General features: G+C 50.9%; 1 protein-coding gene across 16 annotated transcripts in view; it reads right to left on the bottom strand.

The window, feature by feature from the left end:
- The window catches only part of FGFR2 (fibroblast growth factor receptor 2), a 97,925-nt gene that overhangs the window by 27,884 nt on the left and 46,481 nt on the right, over nucleotides 1-23,560 (bottom strand). For 5 of the 16 annotated variants that reach the window (XM_090278754.1, XM_090278761.1, XM_090278765.1 and 2 more), the window contains 4 exons: nucleotides 22,427-22,550; nucleotides 6,953-7,143; nucleotides 4,326-4,470; nucleotides 2,144-2,340 (listed from right to left, as the gene is read on the bottom strand). In XM_090278754.1, the coding sequence (XP_090134880.1) occupies nucleotides 2,144-2,340; nucleotides 4,326-4,470; nucleotides 6,953-7,143; nucleotides 22,427-22,550 (657 nt within the window). Of the gene's footprint in view, nucleotides 1-2,137; nucleotides 2,341-4,325; nucleotides 4,471-5,703; nucleotides 5,852-6,952; nucleotides 7,144-22,426; nucleotides 22,551-23,560 lie in introns of all 16 variants that reach the window. The other 11 variants (XM_090278766.1, XM_090278757.1, XM_090278762.1 and 8 more) reach the window with 3 other exon arrangements.

Here is a 23,560-nt window from a genome sequence, read left to right as displayed (position 1 = left end):
AAGGGCAGTGACATTTCAAATGAACCCCCCACCCCCCCATAACCTTGGAGCCGCTGGCGAAGGTGCCCGACCACGTCTCACGTGGAGCCTGGGTGAGACCACGCACTCAGGAAACGAGGGTGAAAAAGGCAAGGCGGGAGGGAGCGGGCAGAAGGAGGAATCCTCCGGTTCCCCGGCGGGTGGGAAAGCAACCCACTTGCGTGGAGACAGACATGAAGAAGGAAGAAAGGCCCAGGGTTAGGTCAGGGGATTGTCAGGGCGTCTGCCTCTTTTATACTCAGTAAAAAAAAAAAAAAAAAAAAAAAAAAAGAGCATTTAACAGCTGCAGAAAAAAAGAAGATAAAATAATTACAGGACAACGGTCTGGCGACACCAATCACAGGTCCCCACTGGCAGGTGGCCTTTTTCCCTGTTAGAAAACAAGAAGAAGAGAGATGGGCACAGCACTCCCCGTTTCCGCTCTCTAAGGCCAGGCTCTCGTGACGATGGCTGCAAGAATGGCCCAGGGGTCCCCAGAAAGGAAAGGGCGGACGGGGATGGCATGGGTCTGAACTCTCTCAGAGTCAGACACGGGGCCCCTTCACTGGGTTCCTGGCCTCAAGAAAGACAGTGGTGTCATTTTAATAACAACAGCACTCTTGGCTGTGGGGGTGTCCCTGGAGACCCCTTCCCCGCCACCCCCCCCCCCCGTCATTCCTAATGCAATTGGAGCATTCGCCTGCACCTGACACGCTCCAAATGTTACCCTCAGCTTCCAGGAAGAAAGTCCTGCTTGAAACCTGGCTTCAAAGACATCAGCAAGGGCCCATCCAGCCCAGAGTCCAAGTTTTTCCAAGTCCACTGCAGAATCACCTGCGGTCCCGCTTAAAATGTGGGTTCTTGGCCCTACTCAAGACCTCTGGGGCTAAGACTAAGGCCCCTGAGATTTTAACAAGAACCCTATAAATTCTACTGAAATAAACCACTGAATTAGAGCCAGTGCATTAGCCGTTTTACTTGCTGTTTCAAAAAAAAAGGAAGACCTTTATTGGAACCAAGTTCCACATCATTCTGTAAATATTTTACATTCACATCTGTCTTTCCCGTCCACCCTCACGGACAAAGAGGGCAGAGATAACATTTCCTGTCCCACTCTGCTTCCCAGGGCTTCGTTTACGGCCCAGGTCCAGACTCCATGTTCCTCCATCTCCCCAAAGCAGAAGTGCACCCATCTGGAGGCACAGAGGAGTGGAAAGGAGCCCTCGAAGCCCAAGCATGAGGTTAAGAACCATCTGCTGCCTATTCAGTACAGAGATCAGCCTCGCACCAGATCCACAGCCACAGTTGCGGGTGACTAACCCGCACCATTCTATTTTAAGAATCAGAGTCATGGAGCCAAACTTCAGTTTGGAAAGACATCACGGGCCGGTGTAAGTCAAGTAATCGCTCAGATTCACCTCTGAGGCACAGGTTGATTTAAAAAAATCAGCCGATGAAAATTACAGAGTCCCTTCCTTTCCAACTAGCGGCATAAGCCTGTCTAAAAAAAAAGAAAGGAAGAGAGAGAGAGAGAGAGAGAGAGAGAGAGAGAGAGAGAGAGAGAGAGAGAGAGAGAAAGAGAGAGAGAGAGAGAGAAAAGGAAGGAAGGAAGGAAGGAAGGAAGGAAGGAAGGAAGGAAGGAAGGAAGGAAGGAAGGAAGGAAGGAAGGAAGGAAGGAAAGAAAGAAAGAAAGAAAGAAAGAAAGAAAGAAAGAAAGAAAGAAAGAAAGAAAGAAAGAAAGAAAGAGAAAGAAAGAAAGGAAGAAAGAGAAAGAAAGAAAGAGAGAGAGAGAAAGAGAGAAGAAAAGACATTAGATCCCAAAGGGACAAACGTGGTCTATGCTTCAAAGAGACCGCTGCTCTTAAGTCTCATCAGGCACCCAAGGGCCCCGCCTCCCCGTGTTACGTCCAGTCCTGCCGATCAGCTCTCTGAGTCTCACACCCTGGTGCTCTCTTGCCCTGGGAACCTGACTCCATTGACTCTCCAAGCTCCAAGCACTAAGTGGACGGTCGCACCATGAAGCCCCCAGAAGCAGCACGCATGGAAGCGGAGGGAAAGACCCGAGGGCTGGCTGGGGCGAGAGGAGGAGTAAGTTTCTTCAAACTCTCTATCTACTTTCTGTTACCTGTCTCCGCAGGGGGATGCGCTTGGTGAGCTTGTGCACGGCCGGCTGGCTGCTGAAGTCCGGCTTCTTGGTCGTGGTCTTCATTCGGCACACGATGACTATCACCACCATGCAGGCGATTAGGAAGACCCCTATGCAGTAAATGGCTATCTCCAGGTAGTCCGGGGAGGCTGTGATCTCCTTTTCTCGGACGGGCGCTGGAGTGCAGATCACAGGGAGGGACAGATAAGCGGGCCACAGAGTTAGCGCACTGGACGGGTGGAACTGAAGGAATCAAACGGCAGTGACCATTCCCCCAGGACGGGCTTCCCCACGACTCGATGCTGCAGCGGGGCACGCGCCCGGGCCTGCCAGGCATCTCCCCAAAATGAAGGTGGAGGACCAAGGGCTTCTCACTCTACCACCAGGGCCCAGGCGGTCACTATCTGTAGCCTCAGTGGGCCTCTGCGTTCCCGTGACAGTGATGGGTCGGCTGCCACCGGGCACAGAGGGCAGGCTGGGAGGTGTCGGGGCAGAACAGATCAGCCAACCACGCCCGCCACAAAAGGGCTGCGCTCCACCGTGGTCTCTGATGCCAACCAAATCCTTACATATGAACAATGCCTGCTTTGTTTCCCAAGGGGTGATGCCTCTGCCTTATCTGGGGTAACCTCTTCCCAAGGAAGATGTAACAGGGTGATTTATCAGAGATGAACACCGTTCCGTATCAAATAAAATATTCATCTAGTAGACTGGACCCCAAAAGCATCAAATTCTTAAATAAAAAAACATTTTCATTGAATAGAAGACAGAATTACTTATAAAGATAGAATCATTATGTTTGCACCATAAATAGTAATGTTCCTTAGTCAATAACCATTAAAATTGTTGTGTATCTGGTTATACTGATGCATCACTACAACTTTTCTCTTAAAGAGAAAAAATAGAAATGGTATTATGTGTGAGTTTATGTAGAATTACTCTAGTTAAACCATTCTTATATCAACTCCCAATAAAGTCTGCTCCCTTCTTCGTCCTCAATGGTCAGTCTACAAGCAGTGTATTCCCAAACAGTGTTTTTCTCAAACTGCGTTCTGAGTTAATGAGCGAGCCCCACCAGGCACACTGGCTAAGGAGGGCCGAGCAGGCGCTTGCAGAACGCAGCACCGCAAGGAAAAGCAGGCTCAATGTCAGAGGCATCTCACTGTTTTGAAGCAAATATTCACAGGGCAGAGTCACAACAAAAGGAAAAAGAGATGCAATGGCATTATTTAAAGCTAAAACATTTTCATCTGAAAAATGCTTGCAAGACAGTTAAAACTCTCAGCAGCACAGCACAAAATGCACTGATCGATTTACTTTTTCTACCTATAAAATAAGCATGCAGGTAGGTACTGAACTCTAACATTAAGGCATTAATAGCTGGAGCGGAACAGAAGGAGCTAGCATACCACAGTCTAGGCAGTTTGACAATGGAAATGACAAAGAGGCAGATGCATCGAAGTAGGCAGCGCTTTTTTAAGAACGTTTGACCAGGAGAGAGATATCGGTTAAAGATTCAGACAGCAGCCATCTTTAGGGAACAGGGCTTCACTGATGTTGATTTCTCTGCAGAGCAGAAATAACATCGAGCCCAAGAAGGCAAGAGCATGCTTTGCGGTCAAAGCCAACTGATAGCCCAATTCTATTGCCACATGCAGCAAGCCACCGATTCCCAAGGGAGGTACCACACTGCTTCTGTACACCCTACGGGCAGGTGCCTCTCCCCGGGCACCTCAACATCCATTCATCTGTTCACATCTTGTTAAAAATGGAGAGTGGAATAAAAATACATAGGGGAGTTTAGCAAAATGGAATTTAAAATGAGAAAAAATTACTTTGCACTTTACAAAGTAATTTCAACTGTTTAAGAGAAATGGGGATGGGTGAATTTACACATTGGCTCCCTGACTCCCTGAAAACATAAGATCCCTTTGAGTTTTCAGGGAGACATTTCAACTTGGTCACATATGTGAGTGTGGGACTGCACTGTAAGTGAATTTCCAAGGCAACTTTCTTATCCCTGGGGGATGATTTTAAACATTTTAAAAAATCTTGAGGCAAGGCTAAAAGGGGCCATTTCTGAGAACAGAAGCTGTGTTAATCTTATAGCAATTAACCAAGAAGAGGGAAAAATACCATGGAGAGAAAGAGCAGTATATACCTGGCAGAACTGTCAACCATGCAGAGTGAAAGGATATCCCAATAGAATTACCCGCCAAGCACGTATATTCCCCAGCATCCTCAAAAGTTACATTCCGAATATAGAGAACCTCAATTTCTTTGTCCGTGGTATTAACACCGGCGGCCTAGAAAACAAGGGAAGCAAGAGAAAGGGCTAGAGGACACAGGAATGCTTGTGGAGGGGGCCACGGAACCGCGAGGCGTCGCACCGGGGGCTCCGGCAGGTGCTGGCCGCGGGCAGGTTCCGACTGCGGCCCATCCACAAAGCCCACAACCGAGAGACACTGAGCGACACGGAGCAGCTCACCGCCACAGGCCCGTCACCACACCAGCGTCACCACCTAGATAGGCATGCAATCAAACACATGGAAAAATCAACCCACGGAAATCCGTTCTGTCGGCCATGGCTTTGCTCCGCTTTGGGTTTTGGGTGGTTTTTCCAAAAGGAGAGCACCCCAAAGTCCAAGCTGGGTTCCGGTTGTGTGGGCTGCAGACTCCCACCTTGAGGAAAGGAGTGTCCCGTTGCGGTGACTGTGTCGGTCAACGGAACCCTGCAGGTACGTCCGAGGGGACCCCTGCCACATCCCTCTGGCCCTGTGGCAACGGACCCGTGTGGAGGGTCACCTTGGTTACCAGGCTCGGGTGACTTTTACTCCTGCATAACCACCTCAGCTGACGCTGAACTGAAACGAAGTGTAAGAAAGCTTGATCTCGGAAGCAAAGGAACCGGGCGTTTTTCCTTAACATCAGCGTTTGAATGTGAGTCCTGACAAACCAGGAACGTCAACCTGCTGCCTTCGATGCCTTCCGGCAGTACGTCCGTTAAGTGGACTGCCCCCAGCTCTGGGACAGCCAAGTCCAGGACAGCATCTGGTAAGTATCGGTTATACAACCGAGGGAATGACGCCTTGTCGGACAGACCAGGCCGTGCCAGCGCTTCTCTGAAAACGGGGGGCAGAACGAGGCGCGCGCTCTGCTGATCTAACGGGCCACCAATTCAACAGGCATGCAGGTGTGTGTTTCAAACGGTGTTCATGTGCAGTAATGATGGGAACTGTGCAGCCCAAACAAGATACACCAGAAGGAAGGACTTAAAAACTGGGTGGGGTGGAGCGTAATCTCTAGAAGAAATGAGAGCAAGCACTTTGAACATCGTGGGCATTTTTCCATGGCGGCTGGCATCACACCAGCTGCACCACCAAAGGAAGATTATGATGAATATACCGAGTTCACAGAGTTATCCTACAAGCTGCCTGCAGTCTCCCAAAGCACCAAGTCTTTCCAGCTTCTATATCCAGCCTTCTTATAAAAACAGAAAAACAAAAAAACAGAAAACCACAAAACAAAAACATTGTTACCTTGCTGTTTGGGCAGGACAGTGAGCCAGGCGGACTGGTTGGCCTGCCCTATATAATTGGAGACCTTACAAATATACTCCCCAGCGTCCGCCTCAGTCACATTGAATAGAGCCAGCACCTCTGCATTGGAACTATTTATCCCCGAGTGCTGGAACAGACAGAGAACAATGTAACGGCCAACCAGGAAGGACTTTGCCCCGTCTCGGGCCCCACCACCAACACACCACAAGAAAACAACCTCTGTGAGGTGTGAACAGCAGTAGGGAAGGGCTATGGGTCTAGGAAGAATGATACACGTTCACAGTGGACAACAGAGGCACCCTGGTGGGGAGGGGTGAGAGGCTGTGGTCGGTGAACGGGTTAGCATCCCCCAGGTGAGTCGGCCTTCCCCAGCTCTGCTGACCCTTCGTGTTCTCAGCTGCAGAGGACACCGTGGGAGGGGAGCGTTCTTAGTTGGACCACCTATGGCTTTACTGGAAGGCTGTTTCTTTTTAGGGCCTTCTCTAGGAGCAACCCAATGGGGGGTGGGGGGATCAGGGTGGGAGTGGGCTGAGACGTGGCACGGGCTGAGCTTGCCAACACCATCCTGAACAGCAAGACAGATCTAAAAAGTAAAGAGGCCGATGCTGTTAACACGGGGACTTGCAAGGGACCAAGTAAGAAACACAAGGAGACACTTTCCTTGTGGGACATCTCATGAGCACAGGACCATCTTCTAGCATGGATTGTCCACATCGCATGGGAATGGGTTTCAACGGTTAAGGGATTTCTTGGAAAAGAATCATCTATCCACACTGTTTCTAAAAGGTGGCTATGAAAATTGGGTCCTGGTGTCACATGAAGAGAAAAGCAACGCCAGGGTAACAATAACCACCGGTCCAACGCCACACGTTTGCAAAGTTCTTTCTGACGACTGCACCCCATTTACTCTGCACAACCAGCCGTCCGGGGGAGATGTTATCACGATCCCCCTTTTATAGACGTGCAAGCTGAGTCTAAACACCTCCCTGAAGATCTCAGGGCTGGCGAATAACTGAACTGTTCTGACGCCTGCTTCAGCCGTCCCCTCCACACCGCCCCCAAGGTCCCCTTCGGAATTTTTGCTAGCAAGCCTCATGAGTCCCTGCTCTCCCAACACACTCTGTACTGGCCACCTTCTCTCAGGTTCAACAGGAGATCCAGGACCCCGTGGCCAAGCGCAGGCAGGTGTCCCCACTTGGGGGCACCTATGGCTTCAGAAAGCGCTCACCTTCAGGACCTTGAGGTAGGGCAGCCCGTCGGGCCCGTATTTGCTGCCGTTTTTCTCCACGTGCTTGATCCACTGGATGTGGGGCTGGGCGTCACTGTAAACCTTGCAGACAAACTCCACGTCACCCCCAACCACGGTGGAGGCGTTTGCGGGCAGTCCGGCTTGGAGGATGGGCCGGTGCGGGGAGCGCTCTGGTAGGAAGAGGGGAGGGGGGGGAGATGAATAAATAAGCTGCGTTGTCCAGAAGGCTGTTTGTGAACTCAAGCCAAGAAGGTCTCAAGTCTGCTGGCTGAGTCCTTTGAAATAACACGGCCGCCAGTACAGAACAGAAACGACTTCAAAGCAGACTGCTAGGGAGCAGCCCTCGTCAAGAGAATACTTATTTAGAAAACGGAGGAAGGAACATATTATACCTCGAGTCGCTGGTTGTCCAAGACCACCTAATGAACAAGGGGAAAATTTTTATTTTGACAGTCTACAAGAAAAACCGCAGGGACATGGGTCCTTCTCCACTTACGCCGTCAGGGACGATATCAGAAACTCACCTTGTCCCTAACTTAACATCTCTGGCAAGTGACAAGACGCACTTGACTGTCGCCCCAAATACCAAAAATGGCCCCTATATGCAGTGTCTCCCCATACATTTCTAAGATGCCCTGAGAAGACTTTTATCACTTGTTTGAAAAAGAAAATAAACTAAAGCCCAAGGTTATGAACAAACCAAACGAACAAATGGTTTTCTCTCTTTACTGTGGAATTTACTCCATTAATTCTTTTTTTTTTCCCCCTCCAGTCATTTCCTTGATAAATATTAAGTGTGCTTGTGTGCCAAAAGCTGGATGCACAAGTAAGCAGTCTTTGGTTTATTCAGATGTGGCACTGAATAAAAACAGAAAGAGACACCAGTTCCCCAATGCTGGCCAGGCTTCAGACGGTCTTCAAGGAGGCCCCATGTGGGGTAGGCTGGTAATTGCTTCCTACCCTCCGTTGCCTGACGTCTCTCTCTCTCTCGGGAAAATAAACTTCTCAACAAAGGATGCCCCGTCTTGTCTTATGTCTGGGAAGGTCCCTCTCCGATTTACAGGTGCTCTCCGCAGAAATCCTGTACAGGCGCCCGCGGGCAAGCGCGAGAAGAGCTCAACACAGGCCTCAGGGGTCAGGCCGCAGCCCCGGCTGGGGTGGCGCAGCGGATTGAGCGCCAGCCTGAGAGCCAAAGGGTCGCGGGTTCGATTCTGATCCCCCGTCAGGGCACAGGCCTGGGCTGCAGGGCCGGGTCCCCGGTTGGGGGCATGTGAGAGGCAATTACACATTGACGTTTCTCTCCCTCCCTTTCTCCTTCTCTTCCCCTCTCTCCAAAAGTAAATAAATAAATCGTTTTTTTTAAAAATCACAGACCAGCCTCCACGCGACCCGGAAGGCCCGTACCTACAAACGAACGGGCCCTTCCTCCGCGACAGCTGGGGCCCCGAGCCACCACACACACCCAGTCACGCGCTGTTCACCAGCACCTCCCAGCCATCCTCCTCTCTCTGTCCTCACAAGCGGGTGCCACTGCCTTTAAAAGCCCCACTTAAAACACTGCCGAGGGCGGCGAAGAGGTCCCAGCGGGCCAACTGTATGCACCTCGTCTCCCCCGTGCACAGGGCTGGGAACGGCAAACCAGAATGATAGCCATCGAAGCCCTTCTGTGTTGGAGCCTTTCAGATTAAAATGTCACTGAGTAGAATTTGTTGGGCCACAGCCAGACCATGTGCAAATTGATTTTACTGCATAAGCCTGTGGCTGCTCTTTAAAAACTCAGGAGAGGGAGAAAAAAAAAGAAAAGAAAAAGTGCTAGAGGTTATTCTTACATGCCAGGATCTCCTATCCCTTTACAGACACCCATCTACATTTTTACATTCAAACGGTAAGGGTTGCTGCACCCCGAAGAAGTCATTCGTTTGCCCCAGTATCATCCCCCACAGAGGCTGAGCAGAGGACCCAGAAGATGAGACTCCTGAAGGCTACGGGCAGCAGGTTGCAAAGCTGGAATCCCTTCAATCACCACCAGAAACCCTCACGCTTCGGCTAACATCGCATCCCGGTAATGAGCCGTGGTGAGTCTCCTGGTCGGGCCTGGAGAGACCGGCTGAGGGCTGGCAGGCGTGGAGGTCTGCTTTAACCCCAGCTAGCCCCAGTCCACGTGAGAAGCCCAGCGGTTAAGTCCAGACACACCCTCCTGCTCCCAAGAGACTTAGCAGCACAAGGGGAGCTGTCCTCTGGGCTGGAGACTGCCAGCCACGCTTACAAACTAGGCCTCTGTACCTGTCAAATATTGGGGTGGTTTGCTCCTTCCCATAGAGAAGCGAATTCGAGGTACCCATCCACTCTCTGGGACCAGTGTTCCACTTCCGTGCCATGGGTGGGTGTGTTCCAAAGATAAATATTTACAGTGGACCTCAATATTTATTCTTAGAAACAAAGGTACTAGAAAATCTTAAATGTCATAAGCCAGATCAACGGAATTTCAAACCACGTCGTCTTTCTTAAACATACTTGTTTCGAATAAATCTTTTCACAAGCAAACATTGTGCATGTAATACCAAATCACGATGCCCGTGAACAATGGGCGCTTTCATACGGCCCGACGTCTCTGGCCCGCGCCAGCCTTCAGCAGGGAGTTGAGTCACTGGGGCAACCCTGGCAGGGCCCGCGACAGAGCCGCGGTCTTGGCTTACTTGTGGTCAGCAGGCTGCTGAGCCCCAGTTATTAAGCTATGGCTCTCCGGACCCCTTAAAAACAAACAAACAACAACAAAAAAAACACAACACCATCGCGATGGTTTAATGCTATTGCTTTTGCAAATTACAGCATACCGAATGGCGTCCGCGTGCAGCCTTGAATTCATCCTTTCAAGTGTTCTCACCTGCCACAAAATAACCTCTGAACCACCGCCCTCCCCCCTCGGCCCTTTCTCACTTTGGGTACAGCACCCGTAAGGGGGATCCCTCTGTAATCGAAACCTTACACCACCTTCCAGAACTTATTACAGCTGCCTTCGGTATAAAATGAAACCTTAGAGAATGTTATTTAAAATGTTTTTAAAAAGTCAGTAGGCCTCATGTTTCGTTTCTCCACATCAGGCTTTGATTTCCGCTGCAACCTTATTCTCTGCCCTGAATGTCTTGGAAAGGGTCCCAGGTGCCAGCTTCTGCGGAGCACGCCGCTTCCCTCCCCAAATCCTTCAGCGATCACTCTTCCTCGGTGTCCGTCAGCCCCTTCGGAGCAGCGATCAATAGCAGGGGATGACAGCACCTCGACTCCCGTTTTAACTTCTGAAAACCTGGGGTGAACACAGAGCACAGCCAGCAGCTGGGGGAGCTGGCTGGGTGGCAGGTCCCACGGAGACGGGCAGAGCAGGCGGCCCCCGTGCCGGGCCCGGCGGGCACGAAGGCCCTCCAACAGCTGACGCGCTTCCCAGAACCTCACGAGGCGCTGGGCAGCCCGAACCTCTCAGATGTACACGCTTTGGGGCAGAGCAAGCTGATATGATATAAAGAGACTGGGCCATGAATTATCCCTGGATGAGAGACGAAAACCCAGAGCTCACTCTCCTCTGGCTCTTCTGTGTGGTAACAAGACACATCTCCTCCACCAGGATTTACAGTTTGAGGCAAGAATTCTCCGACAGCACGTTTAACTCACGGATATTATGTACAACAGGTTTTTCTCTTTCCAGGGGAGTGAAATAAATACATGGCTGCGATTTTTAAAAATATATCTTCTGAGCGCCGCAGGTGGCAGAGGGTAGGGTCCACGGACCCGAGGAGGACGGGAACCTTTGCAACAGCGAGGCTAAGGTCCCTGTGTGAATCCCAAAGGAAGACAAAATGGAAACCAGCCCCAAGGGTGCAGCCGCCACCAATGGGACAGTTGGCTGCACGGCTGGAATGAGGTTCCACCGAATAAATGCAGAGTAAACACAGACCCAAGTGCCAGCAAAAAATTCTCTCCCCTGCGCCCTCTCCGCTCTTCACTCCCTTTTGTCAAGTGCTCCAGATGAATCCACTTTCTTTTTTTTTTTTTTAATCCACTTTTCTAAAGCAGAAACCCAACTGCTAAAAGTTTCATATCAAGACTGGCTCTCTCAGGTCCTGCTGAGAGAGAGGGAGAGGGGGAGAGAGAGAGAGAGAGAGAGAGAGAGAGAGAGAGAGAGAGAGAGAGAGAGAGAGAGAGAGAGGCCGGGGAGGGGGGGGGAGAGGGAGAGAGAGGGAGGGAGAGAGAGGAGTGCCTGAATGACAAAGAATAAATCATTGTTAATTGACCATTGAAACTTTATAACATGCCAGTCCTCCTCTGGACATAATAATATGTTTGCTCATAAGAGATCTACAACTTTTGCTCTGACATAGCAAAGGCCATAAAAAATGGCCAGCGAGCAGAGAGAGGCCTCATGTCTCCAGCCTGGGGAACGACACATCCCGGGATCAGAAGGAGAACCAGGTTCTTAAATTACACCTATAAATTAATCAAGCTCAGCGTGGCTGGTTTCCGGGTACACACCGGTCCTCTAACTATCCCTCCCTGAAAAGAGAAGCAGTACTTGCCACAAAGAACCATTTCAAAGCTGCCCTGTCTGGCAGGGAAACGCCGAGAGACTCAGATCACACCAAGTGCCCAGTATTGATCAGGTAACAGCAAATCTCCTGCTCTCGGACACCCATTCATTTAAGGAGCCTAGGCAACCTGGCCAGCCCTGCCTTTAAGTTAAAATCAAAATTTAATTATCCTTCCCCGAAAATGGCAGTTTCTTAGCAACTCCAAGGGGCTGAAGAAAGAAAGAAAGATCACTGTGATTTGGAAGACAAGTGAGAACAACCAAGAATTCCTTTTCCTAAGCCCAGCCCAGCTTTTTTTTTTTTCCTCCAGATTGGGCGGTGGTTTGCTTTTGTTGCATAAAAACACACTAAACCAGTTAGCATGAGGCCTGATTCCCAGGGGGACGCCCATCAAAGCCCTCTGAGGTTGGAGGAGCCCAGGCACCTGCTGAAGACCACACACTAATGACAATTAGCAGAATGAGCCCATTGCCTTGTCAAGCCTCTGCCTAATGCCCTCCAACCACGCAGGCTAAATCTAGCTGGGTTCTGAATTATGCTTTCCCTGAGCTTCCTCCAGCCACCAGGGAGGGACTGCCACCGAAGGCCGTCAGAACTAAAAATGATCAGGAGAAAAACGCAAGGTTAGGATACAGGATGAGAAAGAGCCTCCAAGCGTTCAGAAAAGAGTCAAAGTACCCACCCCCAAGCCTTGAGCCTGCCATCTTCTAGAGCAGAGGAGTGGACTGGGATGCTGAGCATCTGGCTTTTTTTTTTTTTTTTTACGGAACAGGGCATTTTTGTAGAAAGTGACTGGTTTGCTGTTCTTTCTCCACTGATCTTCCTCCCGCCTGGACATCGGATTCTGGAAAGTCTTACGGAATTGGCCTAGGAATCTAGCTTCCTCCAAAGCCCAGGGGCCTCAGCACAGAGAGCAAAGTCTGTGGAATGAGCTTGTCTGGAGCAGGTGGAAGTGTCTTCCCTCCGGCGCTGAAGGCCCCATGTGACACGGAGGCTGCCCCATGGGGAAGGCTAGAAGCAAAACGGCACTAATTCCTTTGTTCTTGCCCCATGAGGCAGGGCGGCCAGAAAGCCCGAAGCTGGGAGGTGAAGTGCCTTCCCCAATTAACGTCCTGGGCTGTGTCACTGGGCTGGGGGTTGAGTGGCTTCTCCCAGCTGGGTGCCCACGGAGGTCGTCCCGGGCAAATTACAGGAGCGGGGCTACTGCCTGTCCCTGACACCCCAAATGTTGGTGATACCCTGAGCTCTGTGCCTTCAAAAAGTGAAACTGGACCTGGAGACTCCTTGGTGACCACCAAGGGATGCCAAGGGCAAGTTCAAAAATGCCTTTCCTTGTGGGAGGATGGAAAGTTCTGGGGACGGCTGCCCAGCCACGTGAATGACCCTCAGGCCACTGAACCGTACACTCAAAAATGGTTAAAACAGTGCATTTCCTATTCTGCCATAAAAATAAAACAAAAGAGGAGGGAGGAAGGAGGGGGAGAGACAGACAGACAGACAGACAGACAGCCCCGACTGGTGTGGCTCAGGTGGCTGAGTGTCATCCCGCAAAGCAAAAAGGTCACCGGTTCGATTCTCGACCAGGTCACGTGCCCGGGATGCGAGCCTGGTCCCCGCGGGGGCGCATGGGAGAGGCAACGAGCCAATGTTTCTCTCTCATGTTAAAGTTTCTCTCCCTCTTCCTCCCTCCCTTCCCCTCTCTCTAAATAAATAAGATCTTTTAAATAAAAAAGGAAGAGAGTCACAGCAAAGGTGACAGTATATATCACAGAGTAAACGAGATACATTCCTAGGGTCACGGCAAACCTGCCCCCCAATTGGGTAAGCACGTTTACGCTGTCCCGTTTACGAAATGAGAGATTCTCTGTCCCCTGACACAAGGCCCCTCCCCACCCTGTGCTTGGTTTTCCCTGATGTAAAAGGCAGACGTCAGTGGAGCCAGGCTCCCTCCCGAGGAGATGGGGTAAACACAGCTGAGGGCAGGCACCCGGAGAGCTGCGGGCCTGCGTCTCAGCACCCCCCAACTTTTGCTGCAGGGGTGCGACATCTTTTGGGAAGGCAAGATTATCAGCTGGTGTCTGCATAGCTGGGTTTCTTCATGGGAAGAGGACTAAAACAATAAAATAAAAGTTCCCGGCAGGAATTAAACCTCCCCTCAAGTTCCTGAGGCTGAACTCTGAATTAGAGCATCTTTTCTCAAACGATTTGCAAAGGAGCTAAAAACCAAACCATCGGGGAGTCCCGCACAGAGAGCAGCACACAGAATGAAGCTCTTTAGGTTGCAAATGTTGTGCTGATATCTATGAAAAAGGATCCAGTTAGTCTATCTCTAGACATCTGTCCTGGGAAAAATATCACCCAGATGCCTGACAAAGGGTGTGTGCAAGGCTTGTCATTACAGCCCCGTTTGTAACTGGGAAACAAAAGCTGTGGCCACCCGAATATCCACCAACGAGGGAAGGATTTAAATAAGTCCTACTGTGTCCGGCACAGAACAGCACGCGGGCCTCGGATAAGAATGGAGTCCAGATATGGAAGGATAGTCACGGTAATAATGGTGACAGGTTTCACCAACGTTCACCATTAAAAAATAAGAAGTCTTCTTCCCACAGAAGTTTAGAAAACTCCATCAGCCTAATCTCGCTTTTTTTTTTTTTTTTTGTCCCTGGGGTGATTCAAGCAGAAGCAAAAGCTCTCAGCCCATCTGAGCAAACAAAAAATGCCTCCCTTTGGCTGGAACCACATGAGAACTTGTAACAATAAAACCTCATGTGTTTTCCTAGTGGCAAACTCAGTCACTGAAAATAAAAGTGATTGTAGCCAGTCCCAGCTCCCAGCATCACCTGAAGAGAAGCTTCGAGAGCCACCCAGCTTGTCCACAAAGGGCTCCGATCGGAAATCCACCCCTCGCCCCTCACTGTCTGAGCCGACAAGAGGTCTCGGGCCGCCTGCACCCCAGCCCCTCCCTGCTGACCGGTCAGTGACGTTTTCCCACACAGAAGGGTTTTGTTTCTTTTGGCCAAAATGTAAAATGTAAAGGAGAAAAATCCTTCACCTTTCTTCTGCCTCAGCCCAGAGCATACCCTGCACCAAACAAAATGAGGACTTCCCTTTTCCAATAAAGTACAGCTTCAGAAAGATCCTTCCAGAATAACAGCCAATGCCTGTCTCCCAAAGACCACTGGCATCCGGACATGATGGGGACAGTGTCTGCGGACCATCTGACCTTTTGATTTGGGCATGGACTTGGGATGGACAGAATTCCTGCAGGCCTTATCTGAGAGGATCCTATAAGGAAGAAATCCTATAAGGCGAAAAGAAAGAAAAAGTATAATTTCTATCAAGATCCAGTATCTCTGTCCCCACTTTATCACATTCTCACTTGGGGTCTTCTGGAAGAGGGGCAAAGCCACGTGCAGGGCGCTCGGAAGATAGAGAATTAGTTGTCACGATACCGTAAACACAGATGATGCCCGCTGCGGGGCTCGGCTCCAGACTCGCCCTCCAAACCGCCGTGGTGATGTGCCCACCTGCTCACCTGTCTTTCCCCAGAATGGAAAATCTCCCCCACGGCAACACCAGCAGCCTCCTCTCCGCCATCAACCCCCCCCCCGAGTGACCCTCCTGCGTGTGACCTCCCTCTGCTGGAACATGACAGCGACTCTAGAAGCCAACTTTCCCACTCGCCTGCCCTCTACGTTGGGGCCACGCTCCTGCCCCAACACTGGGTGGTCGTTCCTGCCCTCCCGTCTCCCTGACTGGAATGAAACAAAACGCAAAGACAGCAAGTCCAACAGCGGGGTGCTCTCGGGAAGGGGATCCATCCACGCGCACTGGGGGACGAACCCTTTGAAAAGGCAAGAACACGGTGGCATGTCTGCATTCATCTCTTAACGAGAGCGTGAATCATTCGTCCCAAATGGGGCCTTCCACTTCATGGAGGTGGCTGCTAATGGAAGCTGCAAGAATAAGTGAGTTTAGAGAGAGAAACTGAAGATTCCTTGCTTCAAAATTTGCGATTATGTTAAGGGCCACAAAATTCCAAATACAGGCGACTCATTAAACTGTTTCTCTTTTATTTCCACTTAGCACACGGTGAGAGAAGTCATGCTGAGTTGTAGCTCATTACTGGGCACCGTGACTTCCACCAATGAAATGACATCTCCACACCAAGCTCACCTGCCCATGCTCTGAAAGCGGCCGCGCTCTGTCCCTGTCCCCACCTGCATTATTTCCAAGTGTCGTGACAAAATCCTCTTCTTACAAAACTCTGTAAGACATTAACTTGTCTGTAACACTTCTCCATCCTCTTTGCCCACCCCGAGACTTAGTGTCAAAGATTCGGCAAACATCCGCCCCCTGGCCAGCCGCCACGGCTGGGCACCCTTCGGGAATATAAAACAATCAATAAAGCGTCCTTCCTCAACTGTGGGGCAGAGGGCAACGGATGCTTCCAAAGAACTGGGTTAAAATGCTGATACTGCAAAGTTCTAACACGCCCCATCCACACCGGCCAGCGGGTGCTCGCTCCGACCCCAGGGACTGGCGCCCACAGACCCCACCAGCTCTCATCGCCAGCGAGGAGTAGCTTCTGGCTGGTACCAGCTCTTGCCCCCCGTAACCTTGGTTGTGAAACAGGTATGAAAACCTGCTCTGTACCAACCAGAAGCTCATTAAAACTGTAGTCACCAAAGGGAGTTTTGAAATCTCTGGGAAAAAGGAGCGGCAGGCCCCTTCCATTGACCTGGGCTGAGCTGTGAGCACACGTGTCTTAGCCCAGAGAGCTGAGAGGTCTGGGATCACCCAATGAATGCAGGTGACAAAATGCACTGTCTTCCCAAAAGGGTTTTACAAGGAAAGGGTGTCGTCACCCCCATTTTACAGATGAGGGAAGTGAGGCCCAGAGGTTCCATGACTCCCAAGGCCACAGAGCTGGCAAAGGGTGGAAAGAGAATTGGAACGGTCCCCCCATGTCCCCTCCAGCAGAACCTGCAGAGCGCTCGAGGTTGGAGGAGGCTCGATGAGGGAGCATTCCCGTCAGACAGGAAAGGAGGCAACGGATGCTGGAGCCATGGAAGCAGCACCCACACTTGGCTTCCTCCCCAGTCGCAGCTCCGGGTCCACGGTGCTCGTCCGCTAAACAAGCCCCCGTTACAAAGGCGGTGGCCGCGACCATTACGTGGCCTGGCACCTCGGCCGCTGAAACTCACAGGCTTTCCGTCTCCCCACGGCTCATCTCACAGCTCTAGGGCTGGCGTGCAGAACCAGTATCAGCCAAACACCAGTCTTACGCTCCGAGGAAGACATGGGGAAGAATTATTTGGCAGCAAGATCCTGAATATGGAAAAACCAAAGGAGGCTGGGCCAGGAAGCTGGCAGGTCACGATGCTTCAAGTTCAGACCGCCAGGGGCTCCGGGGGGTGAGGCTGGGCTGCTGCAAGCGGCATGAGGGGAAGGGACGCACACACATTGCGACTGAGCCGGAGAGGGCCCGGTGGCCGATGCGTGAGCACCTCCGACACATGGTGCGGTGCAGACACTGCAAACGACCAGTCACCCCTCATCACGCAGGGCAACCAGGGCTTTGTCCAGAAGCCATGGTGTGACGGAACCCAGGACGGAGAGGGGTCTTCCATAAGGAGCAAGTGAGCAGGGACGATCCTCATTTCAACAACTTCGGTAATAATCCAGTTGATTAATTAACAAGGCCACCATCTCTTCATTTACTGAAATGCTACTTTGTTCTAAAGCCAAAAAAAAAACAAAAAAAAAAAGGGTCTAAAATTCAAACTGGAGAAGTGTGGCTGGAGGACTCCAAGCTGCCCCCGTCCCCTTTCCCTCTGCTCTGGGATCACACTGGAGCCTTTGTCTTCCCGGGGCAGAGGCTGCCCCGAGCGGTAAACAATTTGCGCAATTTCTCCTTCTCCGACTGGGGACGGGCTGCCAGAAGCTCGGTGCCAGGTGTGGAGCCCACAGCCAGGCTTATCAGTCAGTGCCTGGAAGAAAGACGCTCCCCTCCTCCCGAATACACACCCGAGGGGCGTCAGCACGGGGACGAATTCCTTCAAGCTTTCGGGCCGCGTCCCGTCATGTCTGGAGCCGCGTTACAGCGGATTTATGTCAAGGACGAGTCAACAGCGCCATTCTGGTCTGCTGCTGAGCAAGTCGGGGCTGGTGAGGAGGCCTGAGGGGTCCCCACGCAGCCAGAAGGGAGGCTTGGCCCCTGATGGGCTGCCACCCAGCCCCCAAGACGCTGTCTGCTGCTCACAGCTCTTGGCCCAGGGGAGGACACATTTCTGGAAAGTTAGCTGGGTAGAAGAGAAGGCACAGCTGCCCTTGGCGAATCCAGAGGCACCGTTTCCACATCCACTGCACTCTGTCCCCCAAGATATCCAATGTCGGGTGAAAAGCTCAAAAGTCATCTTGGTCTCTGGGATGGCAGAACTGAGCACCCCCTAAAAGGAAAATGTTAATTCAAAGCCAACGATTCCATGTGAGTAAGAAGGAGCCACCGGTCTTTGGAACACCTCCATGTCCTCCGACTCTCTCCCGTGTGTACATTTTTTGTAACAAAGAGCTGACCAGGGGCTGGGGGTGAGAGCAGGCCTTTTTAGAGCCGGGCCACAGCCGCTGGACGACGCTGATCGACGCTGGTCCTCAGCCCAGCCGACCTCAAACCCAACGGGAGTCTGTGGTACGCAGAGCGTTAATCTAGGATCTGAGAAAACCCAGTGGAGGCCCCGGCTCTGGAGTTCCCTCAGGCCCTTAGCACGTCACTTATCCCCTCCACACCCCAAACCTGAATTTCCCCAACTGGAAACGGGGTGAGAGGTGGCGACGAGGGCCAAGTTGGTGGATTTGGAGCCTCAAAACCTATGCTCCTCCTCTGGACACCCAGCAACCCTATCGGTGCCGGGACAGCCTGGGCGACAGCACTGACCGACGGCGGAGACCTCCGCGGGACGTGCGGGCCTCGCCACTAACCGCTGGCCGTCGCCCGTTGGCCCCAGCATGGTGCTCAGTCCGTTTAATCAACTTCGCACTGAGTCTAGGAAGAGTTACTGAAGTTGGATGGTATCAGATGGGGACTAGATACACCGGAGGAATCACTTTGTCAGCTACACAGATGCCTACACACTATGTTGTCACACCTGAAATTAACATAAGAATCTACGTTAACTGTCACTGGAAAATAAAAATATATTTTTTAAAAATTCCTACAGACCTTCCAAAAAAAAAAAGCAAGCAGCCTGGCGGGGAGGACGCCAGCGGCTGGCCACTGAGGTGTCAATTTGGTGTTTTCATCTGTTAACCCAACTGATTCCCCATAACCACGGGTGTGGGTTCAGCGACGGCCCCCAACACAGAAGCCCTAAACCCGGAACCTGCGAACGCGACCCCGTTTGGAAAACAGGGTCCCCGGAACTAAGGATCTCCAGCTGTGTTCATCCTGGACTTCGGGTGAGCCCTAATTCCAATGACAGGTGTCCTTAAAGGGAAAGATAGAGGCAGGTTTGAGACAGAGGAGGCCACAGGAAGACAGGGACAGAGACTGAAGTGATGTGTCTACAAGCCGAGGGTTGACAACAGCCACCAGCAGCTGGGAGAGGCGTGTGACGGGTTCCCCCTCAGGGTCTCCAGAGAAGGAACCAAGCCGGAGGCCACCTTGACTTCAGAGTTCTGGCTTCCAGAACTGAGACAGGACACCTTGCTGTTGTTCTGAGCCAGCTAGCTTGTGGTCACTTGTTAGAGTGGCCCCGGGACCCTTCAACAGGAATGAGATGCGTATCGTCATTCCTATTTTATGGAAGAGGAAAGAGAGGCTCAGAAAAGCCAAGGGACTATCTGATTTGCTTGGTGTCCCCAAGTGTGGGCTGACAGACTTGCCTCCCTCTCCACGATACCACGCTGTCTTTCTTTCTGTCCTGTCAGGGGGTCTTTGGCGTTGGATCCATAAGGATCGTGAAACCGAACGTGAAATGATGGCTCCAAGGTTGCAGCCTCTCGGTGGCAGGCCCCGGCCAGAACCCAGCGCCGGGGCCTCATTCACTGACAAACCAGGGCAAAGACTTAGCACCTCCCGGAGCCAGTGCTCGGAGGGAAGCCCATTTTGCTAGCGCCACAATTACCGAAATGAGGAACTTCACGCTCATTTTCCCCTGCAGGGAAATGGCTGGAAAGTAATGGTGTCAATTTTAATGAGGATCACGCAAGGCTCCTAAAGAGGGCTCCCCCAAACAAAAGCGCTTCCCTCCCATACAACAATGGTGTCCTGTTTAATTCCAGAACACAAGAATGCCACTTAAATTACACGGCTTTTACATAAAGTGCTTCTGGGAATGCCTTGCCGAGGAAGAATGTCAATAAAGAGAGCTCACCCGTCTCGATGCTCCGTCATATCTGGACCACAAACCTATGTATCATAGCAACAGAAATAAAGCCTCGGAGGATGTGAACGTCCGCTGGTCCAGCCTGACTGTGAAACAGAGACGTAGCTGAGAAGCTGTGATCACACAGCCACATATTAAACTTGGACCCGTGGGCCACCAGCAATTCCTGCTCCAGCCTAAATCCCCTTTGTTTCCATGGCCGTGATGTTCAGAACGCCTGGCTGCCAACCCTGTAAGGCTATACGAGACTCTTTGGCTGGCTCGATTCTTATTTTATTAGTGCTTCTCAAAGCCATTACTAGGGTTTTGAGCAAAGATGAGAGTATTTCACACCTCCATCTTTCCTGAAATGTCTTATACTCGACTGACTCTTGGCTTCCATTTATAAAGAGAGTTCAGGGCTTGGAAAATTATTCGGGTTGAGCTTTAATGGATATTCCCAACCAGCATTGTGTCATTACTGGCCCACGTCGGGCTGGGCGAGCTCCCAAAGCTGTGACATAATCGGGCCTTTCTCTGCATTACTCCATACGCTCTGCGCTCCCTGCACGTTACACCAGTGAATCATGTGCTCTTTTCAGCAAGACCGACTGCCCGGGGATTAACATCAGACAGCACAACTCCATTACTCAGCAGCCCGATTCCAATCCGAGCCCCAACTCTCCCAGGGGCTGCAGGGCTTCCCAGAGAGACGGCTGCCAGGACGCTGGAAGGGGCGGTGGGGTGAGGGGCCTGTGAATGTTTCACATAACAACCAGAGCTGGAACCGGCTGTGAGCAGCGGCCCTGGCTGGAGTGGCCGCGCCGTGACTCCCAACACCTGGAATGGCCCCAACCAATCCTGATGCAGGACGGGGAGACCTAAGCAAAGCCGGAAACCCCCAGAACGGCTCTGGCACCATTGTTTTATTCCCACAATAAATTACCTATTTTCGAGATTAGGCGTTTAGAACGTTTAGCCCTGAATTTTTCTTTCCTGAAATAGAAACACTTTCAGGTCAAGTTCAGGATGCAGGAGGCCCAGAGTGAAATCCTAATCATGTGCTCTTTGAACTATCGATTTATAGTGCATCAGTGCCAAAGCGACTGTGAGCCCCTGTCTTCTCGTATTTGAGGGTTCCTTTCCTTCATGTTTATTTTGTTAAATCTCTGTGCACAGTAATTCCCACTAAGAAACATTCCATAAATATCTGTCTTTTATGAATATCCATAGGACCTATAGTCTACAAAAACCTTCTAACTAACCAAAACAAAATGTCACAAATACTTTTTTCACTGAATACTTCCATACAAATGCAAGTAAAGGCCATACTATGCTTTCTAAGGCAGAGTCTCTTATGGATTTAATCTACTTTAGCTGGATGGGAAATCAAAATGGTTTTCTGTTTAATTTTCAGTTCACCGAACACTTCAATTAACCAAATCTATGTAATCTGGTTAATCAAGCTTTTGGAACAAACTTTTAATGGCTCTTCAGGAAACTCCAATATCATAGAGCCTAGAGTCTGTTGATGGAGAGAAGCCTTGTTTGTAGACATGCAGGGGGCAGGCCGGGCCTGCAGCATCACAAAGGGGAAATCCCTTTGGCTAAACGAGTCAAGGGAACTTTGAGTTGAGACCTCAGCAGGAGTCAGCAACCCGCACATGGAAAAGGACAATCTGATAAGGTAACCTACAGCAGGGACTCAAGGAAAGGTGACAATATTGAGTCAGGATAGATGACAAAAAAAAAAAAATAAAAGATCCCCGCAACAGTGACACAGGACCGCCACATCGTTCCCTGCGTTATCAATCCTCAAACAAGACACAGACACACCCCTTCTTAATAGTTTATAGCAAAACCCATCCTAGTAAGAGGCAAGGCGGGAGAAAATCTGGGTTCCCAGGACGATGGGTTATGTGATGTTAAAATATTTAATTTAAAAAGCGCTTTGATAAAAAGGTATTTAGAAGCCCATACATAGGGTTCCCTTTTCACAGAAGGAACAGCAGCTCTGGACAAACATTGAACTTGTAGCGCCTAACGACCTCCTTCGGATGGGACCGAAGAGTCCCTCCAGCCAGCTGTAAGCTCAGTCATCATGAGAGGTAGGTCGGTTTACCTTCACTCTCCAGCCAGCGTCATTCAGCTGCCCCCCTTTACCCAACGTGGCCCCTCTTTTAAAAACAAGCTCTCCTCCAGCACAGCTGTGCCCCCTGCCCCACACACGCCAGCACTTCTCAGCGTAATTCAGCTTCCAAAACGTCAGCAGGTTTCAAACCATGTCCATTTTATACGAGAGGACACTAGGGAGCGAAGGGGATCACGCAACACACATACAACCTGGCTTATCAGGAAACAGAACATTGTCAAGTGACAGAAGCGTCCTTCTCAAATGACAGCTTGTGTTTCGAAAGGAGGGAAAGGAACTGAGGCTCCTTGAACCGACTGTGTCGCGCACAGCAGGGGGCGAGGAGCTGCCGCTGGGGGGTGGGGGGCACACTCACCGACAACGTCGAGGTGGTAGGTGTGATTGATGGACCCGTATTCGTTCTCTACCACACAGGTGTAGTTCCCTTTGTCGGACGGGACCACGCTTTCCATGATGAGACTCCAGTGCTGGTTCCGTACCTGGAAAGGCCAAAGGAGAGGTGGTTCTTTAACAATCAGCACAGAATACCAGGGACTTTGCTTTCTTGATTCAAAACGTCGGGGGAGACAGGGAAGGGAAAGAGAAGAATCCTCCCTAAATTCGAAATTGTCCTCTTAGGAAGTACTCAGAACGGTGACAAGGAGAAACAGCAATTCCATCGCGGTGAACACTGAGCAGGCGGACACGGACGTGTTCGGGTGTCCCAGAGTACGCGGGGCGAGTCTGTGAGGCCGTGGGCTGGAGGGTTCCTTCCAGAGGAGCCAGGGGGCTGGGGCGTGAGCACACACAGGATGGGAGCCCAGGGACAGTGAGTTACCACGCCGCTCATCCGCCCAGCCCGCAGGCACCAAGGACCGTCAGGGCCAACACCAGGGAGCACTTTCTGTCCGCCAGGCCCCGCTCTGCGCACCCCTCCCCGCCTCTGCTGACTCAGATCTCCCACAGAGCCCACAAGGGAGGTGCTGTGATTGTTTCTGGAGGCTTCTGGTTGGAAAGCTTCTCATCTCCCCCCCCCTCCATGGGCCCCAGATACTGTCTGGAAGTCTCAAGAAGTTTCAGCTCTCGTCTCTGGTGCAAGCTGAATAGATGCTACATATTCCTGAGAAATATACTCAGAATTCCAAATATGGGAGCAATGAATCCTTAGGAAACTGAAGTTGTATATCTATCTGTTTATAAACTCCTTGAGACGTCTCAGAGATAAGCAGCACATGTGAAAATAAGGAGTTGTGATTCCTCCCCACAGTTCCGTCAACATGCAAACAGACTGGACTCCGCTGTCCCCACCTTGCTTTGAAAATATTTTAATAGACTCAAATTTTCAAACAAGCATGATTTTTTCCTTATGAGGACCAAATGCAGATTTTTTACCTTTTGGATTTAAGGCTTTAATATTTCTCTCCAATTCCAAATCATTCTGTAAAGGTATTTTGGACAAGGCACACTGGAGAAATGAAAAGGGAAAAAAAAAAAAAAAAAAAAAAGCCAG

This window comes from Furipterus horrens, unplaced genomic scaffold, assembly GCF_987537825.1.
Source record: "Furipterus horrens unplaced genomic scaffold, mFurHor1.1.pri manual_scaffold_5, whole genome shotgun sequence".
NCBI lineage: Eukaryota > Metazoa > Chordata > Mammalia > Chiroptera > Furipteridae > Furipterus > Furipterus horrens.
This window is presented reverse-complemented; position numbering and strand designations above follow the sequence as displayed.